The 21,286-nt window shown below is 37.6% G+C and overlaps 1 protein-coding gene across 1 annotated transcript in view; it reads left to right on the forward strand.

Annotated features, from left to right (window-relative positions):
- The window catches only part of ZZEF1 (zinc finger, ZZ-type with EF-hand domain 1), a gene marked incomplete at its 5' end in the record, with an annotated part of 53,387 nt that overhangs the window by 13,921 nt on the left and 18,180 nt on the right, over positions 1–21,286 (forward strand). Inside the window, 25 exons of the mRNA XM_010290860.1 lie at positions 506–639; positions 944–1,014; positions 1,449–1,563; positions 2,172–2,331; positions 3,324–3,445; positions 3,532–3,642; positions 4,305–4,471; positions 5,085–5,166; positions 5,796–5,997; positions 7,148–7,293; positions 7,682–7,922; positions 9,461–9,540; positions 10,756–10,849; positions 11,421–11,937; positions 12,593–12,757; positions 14,024–14,143; positions 15,006–15,167; positions 15,832–15,961; positions 16,234–16,372; positions 16,583–16,748; positions 17,227–17,489; positions 18,532–18,704; positions 19,286–19,433; positions 19,990–20,129; positions 20,579–20,856. Of these exons, the coding sequence (XP_010289162.1) occupies positions 506–639; positions 944–1,014; positions 1,449–1,563; positions 2,172–2,331; positions 3,324–3,445; positions 3,532–3,642; positions 4,305–4,471; positions 5,085–5,166; positions 5,796–5,997; positions 7,148–7,293; positions 7,682–7,922; positions 9,461–9,540; positions 10,756–10,849; positions 11,421–11,937; positions 12,593–12,757; positions 14,024–14,143; positions 15,006–15,167; positions 15,832–15,961; positions 16,234–16,372; positions 16,583–16,748; positions 17,227–17,489; positions 18,532–18,704; positions 19,286–19,433; positions 19,990–20,129; positions 20,579–20,856 (4,126 nt within the window). The remainder of the gene's footprint in view (positions 1–505; positions 640–943; positions 1,015–1,448; positions 1,564–2,171; positions 2,332–3,323; positions 3,446–3,531; positions 3,643–4,304; positions 4,472–5,084; positions 5,167–5,795; positions 5,998–7,147; positions 7,294–7,681; positions 7,923–9,460; positions 9,541–10,755; positions 10,850–11,420; positions 11,938–12,592; positions 12,758–14,023; positions 14,144–15,005; positions 15,168–15,831; positions 15,962–16,233; positions 16,373–16,582; positions 16,749–17,226; positions 17,490–18,531; positions 18,705–19,285; positions 19,434–19,989; positions 20,130–20,578; positions 20,857–21,286) is intronic.

Below are 21,286 nucleotides of genomic sequence, written 5' to 3' on the forward strand. Positions count from 1 at the left end.
GCTGTAATGTCACTGTAGTTAATTCATTTCTGATATTTAATATAAATGGTCTTACAAGGAGCCTGTAAGGTTTACAGAAACACAGGGAAGATTCTGGAGCCAGTGAAGAGAATGAGAATTACGCACTAATAAATTTCATTGCAAGTAGGATGGTACCCTCTTTATTCAAGTGTAATTTTTTTTGTTAATTACTTGACGGTCTCCTGAAAAGCAAGTTAGAGATAAACCAGTTTATATAGAATCTGTCACATCTTGAAGACTTTATTAGCTTTGATAGTTGTCAAGTCTTAATGTTCCTAGAATTGATTTACTCAGTGAATAAATATATCCTTGGAAAAATCTTTCTTGCTAGAAGTCAAAAAGTTTTCCCTCATATCTGTGTGTATAATGGGATTGCAAGGACTTGAAGTTGTGTAGAATAACACATTTAATTCAGTTATGCCTCTAATTTATTAGATGGAGTATTAATTTGGACTTGTAATTTTGTTTCCTTTTGTGTGAGCAGTAGTGGATATGTGGGACAGTAACTTCATGCCAATGAAAGTGCTAAAAGAGGAAGTTAAGAACACCTTACTCGGTGGAGCAGCAATCTTTTTCCCAGATAGACAGACCAGGCGACACCAGCTCTTCACCATGATGGTAAACCATTAAATGAGAAATCGATTGTTTAGTACCTGCTTTTGTTACGCAGGAAAGAGGACAAATCTGAGTCCTTGTTGTCAAATAATGTATACTTTGTCCCATTAAAGTAAAAACAATCTTTTTTTTTCCTTTGCCTCTTTTTACCCTCCCCCTTCTCTCTTTCTGCAGCTTATCCAAAGAAAGAGGAGCTAACCCTGCCTTTCTTACCAAAAATGAATAGTAGAACACAGAAATTAGAATTCTTTCTCACAGAGGAGGGAAACAGAACATATCATAAAAATAAATCTTTTTCCTTTTCTAGAAAAACATCACAGAGCAAGAACATAAGCAATCTGTACATCTTGTCTTCAGATCCTTGTGTACCCACTTCAGGTAGGGGGTCCTGAAATTGAGAATAATTGTCTGATATCCCACATCTGTTAATAAGCTCATATTTAGTCTATTTTAGAAATGTTATTCCCTTGGAAAATAATTCTCCAAAATAATCAACTGACTGTGCTTTAGAAGGGAGAATACTACTACTGAACATGTTTATTAACTGACTAGCTATATAAAACGTTGTCCAAGGTTGGTGCTGAAATCAGAGTATGTTGCTTTTAGGCTTCTCCTAGGCTGTCTTCCAATTTTGTAAGTGATTGTCCATGGTGATGGTTGGTGTTGATTTGATCAGTCGAGTCATCAGAATCCAAACTTTTGATTTGTATAGTAGAAATACAGTAGGATCTCTACAGACTAGTCACAAAGATAACAAAATTTGTGTTTTGGACCTCTGCGACTTCTTGGTTAGTAAGATCTTTGTTTTGCAGTGATCAAGATCCAGGTGGACTCCTATTATTACCAGAGAAAGGAGTTTCTGCAAATTTTGACATAAGTGAAGTGCTGTCAGTTATGGATACCCTTCTGCTGGTGGCAGCAAGAGAGGTAACTGTCTTTGCGCTGTTCCTCTTCCTACTTTGCCATGATTTTTGTATACGTTCAAACACAAGCTACGTGCCTGAGATATATCCTAAAGAACTAGCTTTCCTGTCCTTCTGCATAAAACTATTCATGGCTGCTCAAATCTGTAGGGTTAGGTTTTTCCAGTCGATTGAGGTATTTTTACTTTTCTACTACGAAATGTTAATGCTTAACGTAAGTAATGTATGAGATAAGGTATTTTTCCATAGTGTTGAGAAGACTTTATAGCACCTATGAACACTAGGAAGCAGAAGTAATCATCCCATATTGAGAGGTTAGAATTGGTCATGCCACTAAGGGAGGTGTAAATGGAGGAGGGTCATTTACATATGCAGAAAAAAATGTGCTGAGAACAGAGTGACTCATATGTAGCTATTCCTGCATAAAATTGTGATTTATCAAAACAAAATACATTAGTTGCTTCATGGCGTTATATGCTGCTTCTCAGTTGCATTTAATCTTTTTTGTGGGATGAGTGGGATGATAATGTCCATCACAGTTTGCTTAGTACATATTGTGTGTCATTCTGCAGCAGCAGAAGATATCCTTTTGTTACATTCTTTATTTTTCAGTGTGAAATGATGATGCTGGATGTTGCGCAACAAGAGAGTGGCACAGTCTTGTCTTCCTTATTCTGGTCTGTTCAAGGTAGCCTCCTTTCATGGTGCTACCTGCAACTTAAGGGTAGCGATAATTCAGCCAAGGATCTTGCTGTAGAAATACTTAAAAACTGTAAGTGCTGGGATTGAATACAGAATTAAGTATGGTGTAATACCAGACTTTAAAATGTGATTTTGCAAATTGCAGTATAATAAGCGTTCACCGGTGGTTGCCTGAGGCGTACTCATAACTGTCATAGGATTTCTAATCTCTCCAGGAAGGAATTTGTAGGCATATTGAGCAACTTAGAATGTTAGCCACACCGATAAGTTTATGTTGGGACAATCTTCATAGAACATTTCAGTAAGTTTTGGCTGGGGAGGGGGGACACACACAGACGACAAAAAAAACCACCACACCACACCCCTCCCAAATCCAAACAACAAAGTTAGACTTTAATTTGAACATTTTGGTTTCTTTAAATGTCCCTTGTTTTGATAAGCTTCTGTGTGGTGATATGTATTTCCCTAGATGATTGTGATAGCAAGAAGAAAGGAACTTTCTTAAGAAGCTGGGTGCTTCTAAGAGCTATTTGGCTACAGTGATTTTTTTGTTTGTTTGTTTAATGTAGCAGCTCAGTATTAAGTAGTTAGATTGGGCCAAGTACTTAATGGAGGTGTAATTTTATGCAAAACTACTTCATATTTATAGTATCTGTGTACAAATAAGTTTGTGTTCCTGTCTTACATTTAAAAATGGCATAAGGCTATAGCTAAAAATTACTAGTCTCACATATTACTTAAGCTGCATTTCTTAGTTATGTAGGGAGGCTACTGGGTACGCAGATTGTTGGAACAATCTTGGAGTGTTTGATTAAATTACTCATCACTCATCTTTTGTGTTCTTTAAATATTGTTGATAAGCATGACTTGTTTCCACAATAGAAATATCATAGAAAACTTCTCTGAACTGTTTTCACTTTTGAGTGTCACTGCCTTGGGGCAGCAGATGCCTTTCCTGCTGTCTTTCTTCTTGTGCACATCACCATGCACTTAAGTGTTTGATAAAGCAGGTTGTGGTGGCAAATCCTTAAGGTGGCTATTAAGGGTTTTTTTTCTCTTTAGATGTGGGCCAGTTCCTGTCAAATATCAGAACGATTTTGCAGTCACTTTTATCTCAATATAGTGGCAAAACAGTAGTAGAAAAAATAAGTAACTCTGTCTTTGCTATGGCAACTCGTCAGCTGGTAAGTGAACATGGGGATTTTGTACTCTTCCCGGGTAGCATGGCTATGGTTACGTGCATTTTCATGAGACCTGTGTTTTCTCCTAGGTCGTCTTCTTGCTGGATTTTTGCACTTTAGACATTCCATACTGTACTCTGCTACAGGGATTCAGCACTTTGATAGAACCACTGAAAAGCCTTTGTAGTGAGCCTCATAAGGTAACTAAAGATACAGGCACTATTAAGTACAGCGAAACAAAAGCAAAATTGCAAGAAAGACATAGAAAACTCAGGTGATTCTTTTGGTGAGCATTTGAAAGGAGCTGGAAAGCTTCTAAAAGCATGGGATGTGTAATGAAATGTTGAGTGAAGAACTAGAAATATATCTGACCTGATACGGTAGATGAGCAAAGTGACCAGAAAGTGCAACTGGAATGAGAACCCTAGAAGGTAGATAGAAAGGAAGGATTCTGAGGACAAAGAGGACAATAAATTAAAAATAGTATGTGCTTAACATTTTCAGCTTCATGGCTTGTGGTGATGGAAATAAAATCTGTTTGTCTGTAGTATAGATGTTTAAATCTGCATTAGTCACCTGGACTCTCTTTTTGTTGCCATTGGAGACTTGTAGGCACTTCTGGGGTGAGACTTGTCTCCTCCCCCAGCAGACTACATGAGTTTTTTGCTTTCTAAAGCTTCCTTACTGTGATTATCAAGGGTGTCTTTATAATTAGTTTAGGTGTAAATCAATGCTGTAGCCTTTTAAATGCCACTTTGTATGTACATCTGGCAACTTGAAAATATAGACACGAAAACCTAGTGTGGTAATTTTTTTTAAATGCTTTACATTTGTATCTCAAGAATACATTTTTGTTCTGCAGGTGGAAATGGAAAGCTGGCAGCAAGAACAGCCTGTAGTATTGCAAACATGGACAATGGAATCTCCTCATAACTATGAAAATAATTGCCATGAGGTCTCAGTCTTCCTATGTCATGGGGCAACTTACTTTGAGGTGGAATTTGATGAAAAATGTGAAACTGAAAGGAGGTAATTTAATCTTGTGCTGTGTTAGATTCCAATATCTATTTGCAGAGGGGCAATTCATCTTTCAGTGTGTAAAGAATACTTCTTGCACTCTAAGCATGCCATTTTAATTTTTTCATTGCCTGTGTAATATACAATGTGTTTATTTTGAATGACTTCTTGTGTTGAAAGCCGCTTCTGGCAAATGTACAGACATGCTGTTTGTATGAATTTTGCTTCCTTTGGCCTTGATCTGTTTTGTAATATTGCTGTCACCCCCACAGTTTGTGCTTGTGGTATTTATTTTGCCCTCTTTAGGCAGAACTATTGGCTTGGTTTCTTTTGGTAACATGGCAGGCTACTGCTTAGTTAAGGCATATGCCAGGTGTTAAAATTAGCACCCACTACCAATTCTGAAGGGTGGGAAAGTTCTGCAGGAAAGCAGGTCTGTGTTAGCTGACTATTGCATTGAAACATGAAATAAGTTCCTTAACAGTCACGTGAGGCAATGCAGGTGTGGTTCAGAAAGATGTGACAGGGTACACTGAGATGCAGTACATGTGAAAATCCAAAAGCAAACATTTTCACCCAAAACTTAAAAAGTAAATTTGGAAGTAATGAATTGCAATTTTCACAGGTATGATTACCTCGAGTTTACTGATGCCAGAGGTGCAAAAACTCGTTACGATACAAAGGTTGGCACTGAGAAGTGGCCTAAGGTGAGCACCTTTTAAAATTCTGAACTAAGCGATATATCCCATCTTGGGAAACTTACGATTCTTGTGGAAAACCTACTGTCTAAAAGGATGTGTGCTTGCGTGTGTGTGTGTGTGTGTTCCGTCTCAAAGGTGGGGGGCAGGAGGTGAGGAAGAAAGTCTGCAGTGATGCAAATAAAAGGAGTGAATGAGCAAAGAATCCCTCTTTGTTATCAAATGAGCAGTCAGTCAAAATGAAAAGTAATAATCATGTTTAGCTGCCAGTAATTACATGGGTAAAACTTAGTCATTGACACTCTGCCCTCACAATTTTTTACATCATGAGACAAGCGTAGTGCTTCCTGCAGCTACGTTCTTTCTTCAATGACACCTACTCAAGTGGGATGCTGCTCTACTGTTTTATGGCTCCGACTTCTAAAGCTCAATCATCTATAAAATTTCTCATTAAGCAATTGAATAGAAATTTTACCTGCTTAGTATTGTGGGTTTCTCATTCAGATGGTGGGGGAGATTAGATCTGTTATGGACAGAACATAGTACTGAAAAACCACAGTTGCTGAAGGAAATTCATTACCCTGAAACGTCTTCCTGTCATGTATATTTGGCAAAATGACTGTTTTGTTGCTCTGTAGAAAGTGACCTTTAAGGCTGGCCCACGGCTGCAGTTTCTCTTTCACTCTGACAGCAGTAATAATGAGTGGGGCTACAAGTTTTCCGTCACTGCTTATGGCCTACCAGATGTTGCCGTTTCTTGGGGCCTGGATTTACAGCTTCTTGTATCCCGGTTGATGGGGCGCTTGGCTTCCCGAAGTATGGCACTGAAATCTCTACGAGGTGAGTGCATTTAATAGCTCCAGAAGTTGTGATGCCATATAAAAAAACAAAAGGGAGATACAAAGACGTTGTGTTTCAATTCCCCTATGAAAATGATGTTCCTTTTGATTTATCTCTTGACCGAAGATGGAAGACTTGATGTATCACCGCTTAACAAAGTTTGGTCATTGAGCTGTACCCCCTTCTTGTGGCAAGCCTGCCTGCTCTTCTGTGGGACTACTCCGAGAATATCACAGGGTTCACTGTGACTGCTCTAATATTCAGAAGCCAATGTTAGGAAGACATGGACACCTGGAAGTAATCATACTAGGCTGAATTACATTTGTGAAGTAATATGAGAGTTTGCCCAATCTTCTGCTTTTCCTGTTCTTTTTTCTTTTTAAAATTGTTCCCTAGTTCTGTGATCCACCCGATATTGGTGGTGTGAATATGGAGCCAGCAAACTGGAGAGAAAAAAAAAAAGCTTAGAACACAAATTACGTAGTTTCCCATGAGCATTTGGTATTGATTTAAATTTGAATTCACAAATTAAGTTTGGTTAATTCCAGAAGTTAAGTACACTTGGGATTTTTGGCCACTGAAGAGGTCAAAACCAGAACACTTTTATCTAGCTTCCTAAATCTGAATTCATTCATGACTTTGGAGAAATCAAACAAGGTTAAAGAGTCATGCTGCAATGAGGTGGTCAGGACTTAACTTGGAAAATTAGGCAGGTACTTACCTGTGAACGTAGAGAATGAATTGAAGTGTTCTCATCATAGAATATTTTTTCCTTTCTTAATACAAGCATGCTTACATATAGCAAATTATTATGTCTTTAGTAGGAAAAAAGCTCTTAAACTCTCTTGCAAACTGGGGTGTTTCTATGGTTATAAGTACAGCAAAAATGTTTAAATTCAAGTCCTTCCACAAAGTAATGTATTGTCACTATAAGATAAGATACTGTTGCTACCATTAAAGAAAGGGTATATCAGTTTTCTGTACCACATTAGAGAAACACAAGTTTCTAAAGTTACTAAACTACTTGTTCAGCCTATTTGCATTACCTTTTTTCCCCCCTTTGGATGTTTAACACTTATTACTTTCATTCATCTGTAAAAATGAACAAAAATATTTAGTAACTGAAGTATCTGTTCTGAATTTCTTGCAGAAGTAGGCAGTGAAGCAGACTTGCCTCCTTTGAAAGTAACATCAGTTCTTAATTCTCCTCTGTGGAAACCTGTCTTCAGGCATCAGATGTGTCCTGAGGCACTCCCGGGAGCCAGTGAAAGCAGTAGGCTGCACCAAGATAAAGAGGTACTCGCACCCCTGGTTTTGTCTCATTGGCATGAAATCCCTATGTATCACAGAGTTCCATTCAGACTTAATTAGTTGATATGTCCTTAAGCGTATCCTATTGTGCTAAAGTTGTCATCACTTGTGCTGTTTAATTCAAATATCAAGGAGGAAAGAAACTGTAGTTCTGTGCCCTTCACTAGTTTCCATTTTCATAGAGCCATGGAATGGTTGGGAGGGACCTTCAAAGATCATCTAACTCATCTCCCTGCCTTGGCCAGGGACATCTTTCACTAGATCAGGTTGCTCAACTGCAGTACATATACTGCTAATTGACTTAATTGTAGAAATGAGCTGCACCAATTTTTCAGCTAATATTAAAGTAAATGTTTTCTAACATTCTTTCCAGGCTAGGAGCTCTCGCCAAGATGACTGCCGTAACTTTCTTGTCGACTTTGCAAAATCAGATACTGCCCAGGACTTCAGTGGGCAAAAATCTGAACTTTTCAAAGGACTTATACAGGCATGTAAAAAACAGACCCCAAAGACAGATACGGTTGCTGGTTCTACCGTTGATCAAGCTGTGAACTCAACATTTGCTGCTTTGGTGTATCTCACTCCAGATTTATATGAGAAGCTTCAAAAATACGGTAACTCTAATATCAGACTATCTTAATAATAAAGACTTAGAGTTTGTAAAAAGCTATCTTGTAGTTCAGTTTATCAACTTTGAAAAATCAGTTTACTGTGACAATTTTTGAAATGGTGTTCTATATAAAGAAGTAATTGTTTAAGTAGACTCTCTGTAGTCTACTATCTTCTAAGTAGCCTTATCTCTGGAGTGTTTATTTTTAATTAATATATGCTTTTATCTTCTGAGGTCTGTCCAAATACTAATAACCATCATAAGCTACTGACTAAGCCTTACAAGAATACACCCAAAGAGAGTAGTGATATCTTCTGGGGTTTTAAATCAGAACAATGTGGCTCCAAGTGATTAGAGGTTCTTGTATAATTTTCCACTCATTGTATCTTTTCTAAAAAGCCAGCACCAACTTATATATGTTTTTAAATGCTGGAGTTGGAGGAGGTGTGAATTGCCTCACAGAATGGTATACTGCAGAAACTAACCCTGGCATCCTCAAAATATGTAATCTTTTAAAAATTTATATAAATTCTTTAAAATAAAAGGTAATGTTTTGCTTCTAGCTTGTAAAATGTCCATTGTATTACAATTTATATATTTTCAGTAGGTAAAATGAACAACTTTTTAACTTGCACCATGCTTCCATTAAGCTTATTGATACGTTTGAAGTCTTGGATAATAAGGTGTTACTTGGTTTTGAAGGATTTCACTTTCAGTCACAATTTTGAAGCTAAACATCTTACATTGTGTCAATCATTTCTACTCATAACTTCATAGCTCATGAAGACTGACTTGATGACTAAAGTGGTTATTGCCTTTAGCCATTTTGTCTATGTCTAACAACTGATCTAATTTTGTAAGTAAAATTGGAAACTGTGGTAGCTCCGGAAGATATTAATGAGTGGATAAGATCTCCATCCTACTGTTATGTTAATAGCTTCACCTGTTGCTCCTGCTGGGGCAGACTGATTTCAGGACCCATGTTCACCATGAACACCATGTTCACGTACAAATGATGCTGAAAATAAGAATAAAAAAAAGGGGGAATGGGAGAGGGAAGACCCTGAATAGGAATGTCTTTTTCTCAGTAGTCCTTGTCAACCCAGTTGTGATGGAAACTGTTTTGTCAGGTCTTTAATTTTTGTAAATTGATTGTAAACCTTGAAAGTCCATTCCAAGAATTCATAGCATAAAACAAGAGGGGGAAAAAAAATTGGATAACTAAATACATATATAGTGCTTTAAGTTAATACTAAGCATTTCTTGATTGTTGTGATATCAGCCATCACTGCAGGCATCAATTTTGGGAAGAGATGAAAGATATTCATAATTTAACTTTGCAAATAACTCTGTCAAGATGCAGTTTATGTATTTAAGGCATCTGAAAGTTCGCAGGTTTTATTCCCTGTTTTTCTTACAGGCATAGTTCCAAGTATTGACTAAGGGATGAAGGGGAAGGCTCTAGCATAATTGTAGATAAGTAGTCGAGTTGTGTAAAAAATGGAGCTGTAAATAAACAGGACTCTTCTTTCTCATTTTCAGTCAACAGTGGAGGCAAGGTGCCTTTGAGTGATGAGTTTGCACAAGTATATTCCCTGGCTGATTCAATTAGAATATGGATGGTAAGATCACTCAGGAGGATATCTATTAAAGTCATTTACCTTAATATTTTACAATGCAATGTTCAGGAGTTGGGTGGAACTGTGTTTTTTTTCAGTGATTCTAGGTCAACTGTTTTCACTTAGGAAGAACATGTATTCACTTCAGAATATTAAACATCTAAATGCGTTCTTACACTTGCCTCCTGTCCTCAGCCCCAGATGTGTTATTATGAGTATTTAGGACTGACTTTGACTCAAAATCAGTTAAATTTCTGTTATTTTTCAGCAAGAATGTGTGTTGTTAATTAGGAGGGTTCTTATATAGCAGTTCGAGTTCTTTTGAGATACAGCATAGAAAGAAATCTGTCTTAAACAACACTCTCACAGTAATACAGCGCTAGCAGAAAAGGAAATAATTGCTACTTTGACAAGCAAGTAACTGGCTTCAGTTCAGAGTATGTTTTTTTGCGTGCCATTTTCCTTGAAACATAAGCCTTATGTCAAGAGCTGGTGCCATGGGCTCACAGCCTGGTGAGAGGTGTCTGTGTCATCACCTGCAGCTGCAGAGACCAAAATTCATTTAGATTTCACTAGTCTGCAGGAGTTTCTAAACACTAAAAAATATGTGGCCTTTGAGAACAGCTAATTCAGTCTATGGCCTGCGTTTCTGCGACTCCTGTGAGCCCTTCAGACGTGGGCGAGCCAGCTTACCTGTTCTAGTACCTTGTGACCTCCTCCCTCTTTTCTGCCTGCAAGAGTTCCTGGCAGCTTGGTACACTGGAGATGCAATAAGTGCAGATACGTGTGGAGATGAGTGATTGCGTTGTACCCATTGCATGACAGGTGATGTTTGCATCTGATGTTACTTGCTACTTAGATGACACGATGCTTTTGGAGAATCTTATCTCAGGACTAGATGTATATCTTTTCCTGAGAGGTGAGGCTAAAGGGGGAGCCGCCTTTTTCTTGGAGGGCTGGTGCACATCCAGTCACAAGGCAGGGAAGGGTCTTAGCCTACAAACTTTGAGCATCTCAGTAGGAAGCTGTGTTATCTGCTCTGATAGTCTAGGCCCTGCTCTTTTTAGACTACTGTGTGTTTTGTTCTACAGTAGGGAGTAGTAAATACTGTCATCTGTTCCTGAGATAAAATTCCTTTAATGTGATGCAGGTACATACTGCATTGCTGTATGTATCAGGGGGAGTCATATTTTAACTATTGTAACATCCTGTCTACAGCTGGAAATGAAGCAGAAGTCCCTGATGGGTAGGGGAAATGACACTGAGGAGAAGCAGAACACAGAAGCAAGTGAAGTGAACCCAGAAACTCTTGGTAAGTGTTGCCTTTCTAAATGTATCTGCATTCCACGCAGTTTAGTAAAGCATTGCCTTGTAAGTCTTAGTCATTATTTTTGCTGTAAAAGGTAAGTTAGCAACTAGGGTTACTTTTTAATACCTTAAGAGATAAACTAGTATACATTACATGAACTGTCTGGGATCATGTTCTGCTATTCTTTGCACAAAATAGTACATGAGAAAATTCTGCAGGGAGTGACCTCTCACTGGGGTCACCTGGTTCTCAACTTAGGTTCATCTATTTTTGTAGATACTTGTTACCACAACTAACTGATTTTAAAATAGTAGCTGATTGTTATTAGAATAAAATGTGTTCTCATTGACTACTGTGTGCTTCGTATGGTTCAGTGTGATTATTCAAATTTGGCATTTGGAATTCTAGAATTATGTAACTGATAGCATCTTGATCAATATAGTAAGAAAAACAGTATTTTCTAGCTCTCTTGGCTCAGAAGAAACAAGATAAAATCACTTTCTTCCTAAGCAGAAGATAGCAAGTTTGGCATTCTATTGTCGTGATTTTAACTCTTCCAATTTTTATGCTGCAGCAAAACTTTGTATGCAGAAGAGCCTTTTGTTACTGAATTTTTTGCCAGTAAGAGCAAAGACGAAAGATTCCGCTTCAGACAGTCTAGAAGCCCAAGATATTGATGATGTCCAACACTATATCAGTGATAAATGCCAAAGAAAAGATTCTGATGTGGACACAGACTTCCAGGCAGCATACTCATTATCTTTCAATGGAGTAACTCATCCTGTTTCGAAAGAGGGGGGACAATTGACACAATATGATACGAAGATTAAACAAGTTCCAGACCCCCTCCAAACAGAAGAAGCATCTGCATTTCATACTAAGCCTGCTGAGAATACAGTTTCACAGCAAGAAGATATATCATCACCTCCTTCCACTCCTACGCGAAAATCTCAGTTCAGCCGTGGAAGACTAAGGCTGCTGTCTTTCAGATCAGTGGAAGAGCCAAGACCTGTGCCTACTGTGAAGGAGAAATATCCTATATTGAAAAACATACTAGACTTTATTAAGGATCAATCACTTTCACATGAAAGGTAAGGAAATTGAAAATGTTGCCAATTATAAAATACAGAAACTTGTCTTCGGACCTCTTCATGTGGAATAAAACATCTTTTAGCTGCAAGATAGCATTGAAAATAATTTTGTATATAAATAGTTGTCAGACTTGTGAATAACTGAAGTTTTATACAGAAGTGTGTAGGGTCGTGTAGAGAGTATCGTTTCCTTTGATTCGCTTCTGAACATATTCGATGTTCAGAATATGAAAAACAATTTGTTGGCTGTTACTTGTCTTGCTTTCTGAGATCTGTTTGCAGTGGCATTTTGCTTCTGATCTACAAAGAGCGAAGACATGGTACAGCGGTACAAGAAATCCTTGATACCAAATATAGAGCAGTTGCATCTCTTACTAAATTACTGGTTATTCTGAAAATGTAAATCAAGAGAGATTTCCAATTCTCAGCTTGTCTATTTTAGGCTGTCGAACTTGGACTGGTGGAGGAAGTGCTGGATTCTGGTTGAAGCTTTATCACTCACTCCAACTTCAGTTGTATTTCAGCACTGGTGTATTGCAAATGTAGATACCAAACTCTTGTTTAACTAGTCAAGTACTTCCTGTATTGTGATTTATTTGGGTTATTTTAAGCACAATGTTTTGAAGTCCTCATAGATGTTTTTTGCTCTTTGTAGTGTTTTAAAGGTTCTTGCCTTGAGAAAATCCCAAGGGCAGAGTATTATGGAAGTGCTCAGGATAATTCACCGGTGCCTAGACTCACTTGGGCAGCCACACTGTTTTCATCCACCGTGTGTACTTTTTCTCTTAGAACTTCTAGCCTGTCAGAAAGATTTTACAAAGTAAGTAATTATTTAGACAAGCCGCAGCCATGTGATTTAGTATGTCTTAGTCTTTGTATTCTCCCAGTCATGTATATTGAAAGCGGTAGAAAGTTATTGGGTTTTAATCCATGTGGATAATAAAAATATGACCTGAGGATTAGTTTTTAGTCTGCTATGCATATCTTCTGTGCTTCATTTTAAAAAAAAAAAGAAATCTTTTCAAGTGGGACTTAGTTGTACATCTGTTCATGCCAGTGGGTATCATGTGGTTGAATCGCAGCATGGCTACATAGAAGTGTCTTTACAGTTCCAACCAGATCACAACAAACTCAAGAAGATTGTAGTATCTTCCATTATTGCTTTAGTTTAAGTTCCTGTTAATTCTAGACTGGTTTCTTTCTTGTCCAGTAAAGCTGGAGTGATCTAACACATTGAACTTGTAATTACTTATGTAGCATCGCTTCTTTATAATTTTTGTGAACTTACTTTGTAAATCAAGATAATGTCTATCTGGCAGAAGAACTAAGCTCCAAGGATGGTGCATGTTATATCTTGTTAGTCAAGCACTTGCTTATTCATGAATTTTCATAAGTTTGGATGTGATACCTGTACAAGACAAATTTTATTGTGGGGTGATATATTCCACTCGTGTGCCAGAGGCTAAAGTGGCGGACATGAGAGCTAAGGTCTGCAGTGCTATTAGTTATGTACCAGTTATAGGGCATGCGCATACACACACACGAGGCAAAAAAATCATGTCGATTATATGCACGCTGTTGTTTGAAGCAAGGAAGGGTAATTTGGAAGTTTTTTCAAATTTTATGTACAACTAGAAAGCACTATCTCAAAGCAGGAGCTAATACTATGCTGTCTGGTTCATGAATTTAGGTCTGATTTCTGCTGTGTGTCTGGACAGTGCTGTCTGAACTCTGTCAGCTGATTTTCTCACTTCCCAAGAGCTTTTTATGGTCATCTTGCAGTGCACTGATTTCCTTTAAGATATTGATTAGATTTTTGTAAAGCACCTTTTTAATTTGAAGGAATATTCTTTCATTAGTGCCATGAGAATATTCCCTTTGCCTGTTTTGTTTCTTAACTTCTGATTCCTGGTACAGGATTCTTTTATCTTTCTTTGGAAGTGGCAGACTACATTTTAAACAGAACTAATAACCTTCCCACTTGTGGGGAGTGTTTAAAAGGTTGTCTGTTTGTAAAACTTGCACAAACCCTGCTACCTAAAATGTAGTGAATTCTAGACTACTAAACTAAGTCTTTAATTTCTAGCTACTTTGGAAACTTGGAAGGCTGTGGTGCTGAGCTACACAAAGAGATTCGAGAGTCCTACTATCAGCTTGTTTTGTTCCTGGTAAATTCTGTGAAGGGATTTAGTACTATTAATGACAGGTATAGTACATTGCTTGCATTACTTATGTGAGATTCTTTTTTTTCTGTTCTTCCTCACCTCTTCCCATGTAACTTGTTATTTATTGTTTAATTCCTTAATTAAGTTTGACTATAACTTGCATTATTTACAGAACTAAACAAGGAGCCTTGATCTTATCATCAAAAATGCCAGATTACGTTTTTATTAATACTATGCAGGAAAGCACAATAAATTTATCAATGTTAAAACCTTGACTTACTGCATTTTGGAGTTGTAATTCTGCGATGTGCTTCTGAAGCTTAGCGGTACAATACTAGAAACAGCAAATTTATTGTGGAATACTTTGGCGAGCATAATGCCACAAGAAATACCACAATTCTGCAACCATGAATTAATGTTAAAGCTCATGTTTTGGTAACATTCTGGTTAGAATTGTTTGGCTTTATAGCCAGATGTCCTAGAGAAATGAGAATCTTGTGAGTATAATGTCCATTTCCCTCCTAATAATTTCCAAGTCCTTTGTCCAATTTAAAGTGAACATGGCAAAGGTTTCAAAGAGAGCAAGTTCCTGCAAGTATCAAGAAAATGTACTGCAGAGAAGAAACAGACATTCTTGTTAATACTCAGGCTATAGCATCAGCTCTGTTTCAGCTGGATCCATAGAGGATAGCATTTTTATTTCAAATTGTACTGGCTATGCTTCTTGCTAAATTTTGTAAGTCCATGCATTAGCAAACCTGAGTTTCTGCCATGTAGTTAATTTAATGCAGAGTAATGCCTGGAAATCAGTGTACAGTGATTGTCCGCCCTTGCTCCCCAAATACGCTATTTCAACTTTAGGTTAGAGCTGTCATTTTTTATTGTCTTGTGTTTTTTGTTTAGATCATTGCTTCCTGCCTTATCATGTGTGCAGACAGCTCTCCTTCACCTTTTGGATATGAGTTGGGAACCGAGCGATCTTTCCTTCTTTGTTGAGATTCAGTTACCACATCTTCTTGTGGCTACATCACAAGAAAACATAAGTATTCATGACAGTGTCATTTGGTGAGTCAGGAGGAATGCAACTTTCACTTAGTACTAACTATTGACACTATTTTTACCAAGAAAGGCTCCTGAACTTCGTGCCGGAACAAACAGTAAAAGTACTATTAACAAGTATGGCATAATTTTGGCCAGTATCCAAGGGCTTAACTGAAGTATTTGAAATTTTTTTCAGCATTACTAGTGCAAAAACTATTAAAATTTTATCTTTAACCTGATTACTGCTGGAATACTTCACTTGTTTAGCAGTGTAGCAGGAGGTAGATAATGCTGTCTCTTGTCTTGATAAATATCAAATGTTTTTTAACGTCTGCATATTGCAATTTTGTGGTAGTTGTACTTCTTACACATGAGCAAATGTGAAGCCCAAAATGCTTTTAAAATGTCTTACCTGATCTGCTAGCATTACCAAAAGCAGTTTTGTAAGTGTAGATTTTTTTTTTTTGTGTTATGGTCCCCATATGTGTTTAAGAACTTGTCACAGAGGCAAGAAGCACTTGTCTATATGGTCATTTATTAACCAAGTGAACTGGAGTTCCAACAATTCTGTTTTTATTAAGATGTTATAGCACATTGTTCTTTTTTTAAAAAAAAAATAGTATCCCAATAATATTAGAGGGAAGCCTGATTGCATTCAAACATGATTTTGAGCTTGCTTTTCTTTTAGTCAGTGGAGTGAAGAAGATGAAATTGCAGACTACAAGCAAAACTGTGAATGGATGGATGAATGTCAGGATGTAATGTTTGAGACCTGGTATGAAAAGATAGCTCAAGCTGACCCAGAGAAGCAGAGAAAGGTGACCTCATGATTTGCTTGTTTTCCTGCAGAAGGGGTAAATGGGAGACTTTTAAAAGCCTAAAGGAGAGAAAGGAATCCTGCTTAAACTGATTTTTTTTTTTTTTTAATGATTTGGATCCCTCGCTCCTTTGTAGGCCTTCAAAAGTCTAAAATGATGAGAAGATCCCCATCCTTTTTTGGCAGGGGAAAGTGTTCTGCTTTCTGTCTAAAAAGAGCTTTCTCAAAATCAGAAGATAATACTCAGTAAATTGTGTTCATATGTTGCTCTAGATGCACATGTTTGTTGCTCGTTACTGTGACCTGTTAAATGTGGACATATCCTGCGATGGCTGTGATGAAATTGCACCGTGGCATCGCTACCGCTGTTTGCAATGCAATGACATGGATCTTTGTAAAACTTGTTTTCTTGGTAAGAATCACTAAAAAAACCCTCAAAACCCTATATTGGAAGGCAAAACAGTGTCTTCTAAATTATACGTAAAATAAGGTGAAAATCTTTTCTTCTGGATATTTTAGAAATATTAAGCTTTTCTTTTCCTAATCTGAATGTGAACTTGAAATTAAGAAAGATCCTATATCAAAAAGAATTTACCAGGAAATTTTAAATTTTTCTTTACAGGTGGAGTTAAACCTGAAGGACATGAGGATGACCATGAAATGGTCAACATGGAGTATGCCTGTGATCACTGTCAAGGAGTTATCATAGGTCGGAGAATGAACTGCAACGTGTGTGATGACTTCGACCTTTGCTATGGATGCTATTCCGCAAAGAAATACTCTGACAGGTATTAAATAAGTGATTTTGTTTCCCCCCACTTCACTTGGCAGAAAAGCAATAATTAGTGACTAAGTACAATCAGTCATTCGCATGTTGCTTCTCACAAGGTTGCGTCTGACATCAGAACATCTAGGGAAACATAGCAAATATAGGACCAGTTCAGCAAAAATTTCTGCAGTTTGGAAACCTGCCTCAACCTCTGAAGTAACTTAGTAGCACTTGTTTTCTAGCCATGGCTATGAAAATTGCCGGAGGAGAGTCATCAACCCTGAATGACAGGATAGAAGTAGTGAACACTGCTGTGGTTAACAGCATAGGTTTCAGTGCTTGACACCAAAGGTCTTTAAAAAAAAAAAGTCTACAGTTTGAAACTCTGGAATATGCTGGGTTTTTCATAGTTTCCTGTAAAGGTGTTGTGTGTTACTAACTACGTTGGTTAGCAAGAAAGCGGCTGCAGTTCAAAATTATGTATCTTCTTCTTTCAGTCACTTGCCCACTCACAGCATCACAGTGTATCCGATGGTGACTATTCGAATCAGTGACCGGCAGAGGCTCATCCAGCCATATGTCCACAATTATTCCTGGCTGTTGTTTGCAGCTCTCACTCTCTACAGTGCAGATCTGGCAAATGGGGAGGAAGTAGAAGGAGAGAAACTAGATTCACGGGTCCTCCGTCATGCCAGAGTTCTGCAACATCAGTGCATACAGCTCATCGGAGACTGCTTGATGAAAGCACAGCACGGAAAAGGTGAGTCAGCTCCTCCTTCACTGAAACAATGGTTTCTAGCAAGTGTCAGAAAAGTCTGTCATTACTCACTTTGAAGTTTCCAAAGGAAAGGGGAAGCTACTGTGTACCTCACTGAGAATAACTGTTTATGTAGAAAGCAAATGTAGAACAAGTGTTGTTCAGGGTCATTGGAACATGGAAAATAGGGTGCTTGAGAAAATTAATTTTATGCTTACATAAATATTGAAAACAATTTGGCAACTCTTTGGTGTTTTGTTTTTTTTTTTTCCATCTTAGATGTTGTAAAGGGATCAATCAATATAGCTTCATGTTCTGTTACTGATGTGTTACTGGCAACTGAAGGACTTAAAGGAAAGCAAATAACTTGGTGGAAAATGTTTTTTTTTGTTCTGCATCTCTTAGCAAGATTTTTTTTTTAACCTTGTTTGTGGTATGAGAGAAGTTTCTGGGGATGATGTCCCTTTGGAAATGAGGATTTCTGTGAACTAAGACCCAGTACAGAAAATAGGGTGATACAATAGAGGCTTGTGTTGAATATATCAAAAATTCTAGGCTCAAATTCAAATAAACTTACTAGTGGGTTTTTTGATCAGCTCTAATACAGCTGAAATACCACCACCACCACCACCACCACCAAATACTTACGCATACTCATTATTTAATCTGATTGTTTTTAATGTGCAGTTCTACTTTTTAAATATTTAAGTGGTCAGAAGATTAAAAACTAAGACAAATTTCATTTACCTTTCATAATTTAATGAACTTTAATTTAATTAAACATATCTCTAACACTTTCTTAAATTAAGACTTCTACCCGGATGATGTCTTTGAGGTGGAAAATGTCACCACCTGTTCATCACAATATTATTTAATGGAACTACATAATTAAGTGAACATGATGAGGAACATCTTTTTGGTAGAATTGATATTCAAAAGCAATGCAGGGGAAGTTTGCAGTTCTCTTTCAAAATGTTTCAGTTCTGCTTTTGGCCTATCTTGCCACTCAACAGCTAAATGGCTTTTATATCTTTCTTGCTTTCAGGTCTGAAAAATTTAGCTCTCCTCTGCATGTTACCAGAAGGTGAATCCTTCTCAGAGAACACCACTGTTTCAGTCAGTCCTCCCACAGACGACGCTCCAAAAAGTCATACTGGTGATAACGCAGGGAAGGGAAGGGATGAGAAACCAAGCCCAGGCTCTCTTATGCATTGTAATGTAAGTACCTGTTCTTCACAGAGCCCCTGGTATCAATTAGATGTGTGATCTTCAGAAGCTCAAGCATCCTATTCTGGATATGTAACTGAAATAATGGATCGTAATGATTTCATGTGTAGTTTAATTTGGGGGGCAAGGGGACAGTTGCTGGTTGGTTCATTTTTTCTTAGATCCAGCTGATCAAAGATGAAGGCATCACCTTATGTTCTTACAGGCGACTGATTCACAAAAGCATTGGAGGGAAGGGGCAAAGCACATACTTTCTGGAAGGACTGTTGTTTCCCTTAGTTGTTAGCACTGTTTAGGTAGGAGAACTAGTTTCCTGCAGTTTTATACAGTGTATAAAACTCTTACAGTGTAATAATTTTATGCATAGAGATATGAGCAAAATAGAAAAATGTATTTTCACTGTATGGAAGCTTAAGACATGTACACATCAAGAAGTTCTTAGCCAATAAAGGGTTTTGATACTTGTGGAAAAACGTTTGTCGAATGCAGATGGCTGGCTGCTTCTTTCCATGGCTGTTTCTGCAGGTATTAAGTTTTGTTTTAATCTTTTAGTGCCTTTGTTTTATTTTTAGGGGAAAGGAGATGCTCGCGATGAAATCCAGTTTCCTGAAGAAGATAAAGTAGGAAAACAAGGAAATGGAAGCAAAGCTGTCTTTGCAAAGAAAGCTGTTTTGAGACAAGAGTCAGACTTGTCTGTGGATGATAATGTTTCTCCAACAGGTAAAAGATTATTTCTCACTTTCCCTGTCATAGAAATTCATATGCAAAGCAAACAGCTGTCTCTTTTTGTTCCTAACTCATTTTTGTGTATTTGCAAATGTCCTTAATGCAAGTGAGCTGTCTGCTTTGTAAAAAACTGCCAAGCATACTGCTGTGAACAACTGCCACCTTGCAATTAGTTTAAAGGATTCTGGAAATGGGAGCAGAATTCCGCTACTATATATCCATTTATAGAGATTATAGTTCCTGTTGGTCTAATACAATACTTGTATTTGGAACCAGAAGTTAAGTGTCCTATAAAGACTAGTATTGTTAGAATTATGATAGTAAAATGGATCTGTCCATAGTACTGTCCTTCATGTTTTTTAATAGATGGTGTACATCTCTTTACCTACTATTGTTTATATACTTTTATAAAGACTTGATTTTCAAATTTTAATACCATTTTTTTAAAAGGGCTTTTATGCTTAGACTGTACTTATAAAAAGTAAGGTATCACTTTTTTGATTTTTAATGTCATTTTTGGGATTGTCTTCTTTTGGTTTAATTTAAAAAGCAGACGACTGCCCGTCGGAGGATTTAGCCCAGAAGCAAGCAGAGAAGGTTTTAATACCTAGCCAGGAGCAAGTGTTTGCTGAATGCTCTCAGAAGAGGATTCTAGGATTGCTGGCAGCTATGTTACCACCTTTGAAATCAGTTAGTTATTTTTACTTTCAATCTGTGTCGTTTTCTAGATATCACAAATAACATGAATAAACTTCATAGCCAATTAAATGTGGGAGGTGGGCTCTTGTTGTTTACATGTTACAAAATGCAAATCAGAATGTTGTAAGACATTTCACGTTACGAAAGAATGTAAGGGCTCGTTCCTGCATGGGGGGAGAGGAAAGGGAATTTTAATTTAGCTGTTAAAGCAGTCTATCTTGACTGTTCAACACCTGCAAAGTTTAAACCATAAGCTTGGGTTTTTGTGTCAGGTCAGCTTAACAGGTCAACAACAGAAGTAGGAACCTAGTTTCTCACTTCCTTTTGTCCCATTTGAAAGAGCATTAGAATGGAAGATTTTTGTATGTGCTATGATTCTATGACTAAAAGTCTCGTTTTCTTTCCCTGCCTTACAGATATTTTTTTTTCTTTTTCCACAGGGCTCTACAATGTCTCTGATTAACCTGGAACAAATACTTCCACTGATGTTTCAGGTTGTAATCTCAAACGCTGGCCACCTAAATGAAACTTACCATTTAACATTGGGACTTCTGGGCCAGTTAATCCTGAGACTTACGCCTGCAGAAGTGGATGCTGCAGTGACTAAAGTCCTTTCAGCCAAACATAATTTGTTTGCGGCAGGAGATGGATCTGCAGTGCCAGAAGGCTGGAAGACAACTCATCTTCTGTTCAGTTTGGGAGCTGTGTGTTTAGACAGGTGCTTTTTACTTTAAACCTATTAGTTGCCCTCTGCTGACTAATACTGATTTTCTTTCATGTGTGCCTCATGCATAGGGGCTTTTCAATAGAAGGTCAATTAAAGCCATACCTTGATCATGGGCAGGGCTTAGCATCTGCAGCCCTTGTTGCAGTGAGAATCTCTTAATTTCCTTCCGAAGGAAGGCTGTCTGTTGAAGAGTGACTTGATTTCCTGTGCTTACCTATGTAGCATGTTGTGGTGGAAGAAGTAAGGTTTTGAAACTTCAAGGAAAACCAAAGTACAGTCCTGTATTTTTTTTTTTGTATGGCATTAATTGTCTCCCTTGAGTTACTTATCTCTTGTGTAACTTGGGAAAGGAGGAGAGTGTGTCATGTGGTAACTATCACCGGAACTGAGTTTTGGATCTGGCCCTTTTATGTAAGAATAT

Source organism: Phaethon lepturus, unplaced genomic scaffold, assembly GCF_000687285.1.
Source record: "Phaethon lepturus isolate BGI_N335 unplaced genomic scaffold, ASM68728v1 scaffold16017, whole genome shotgun sequence".
Lineage (NCBI taxonomy): Eukaryota > Metazoa > Chordata > Aves > Phaethontiformes > Phaethontidae > Phaethon > Phaethon lepturus.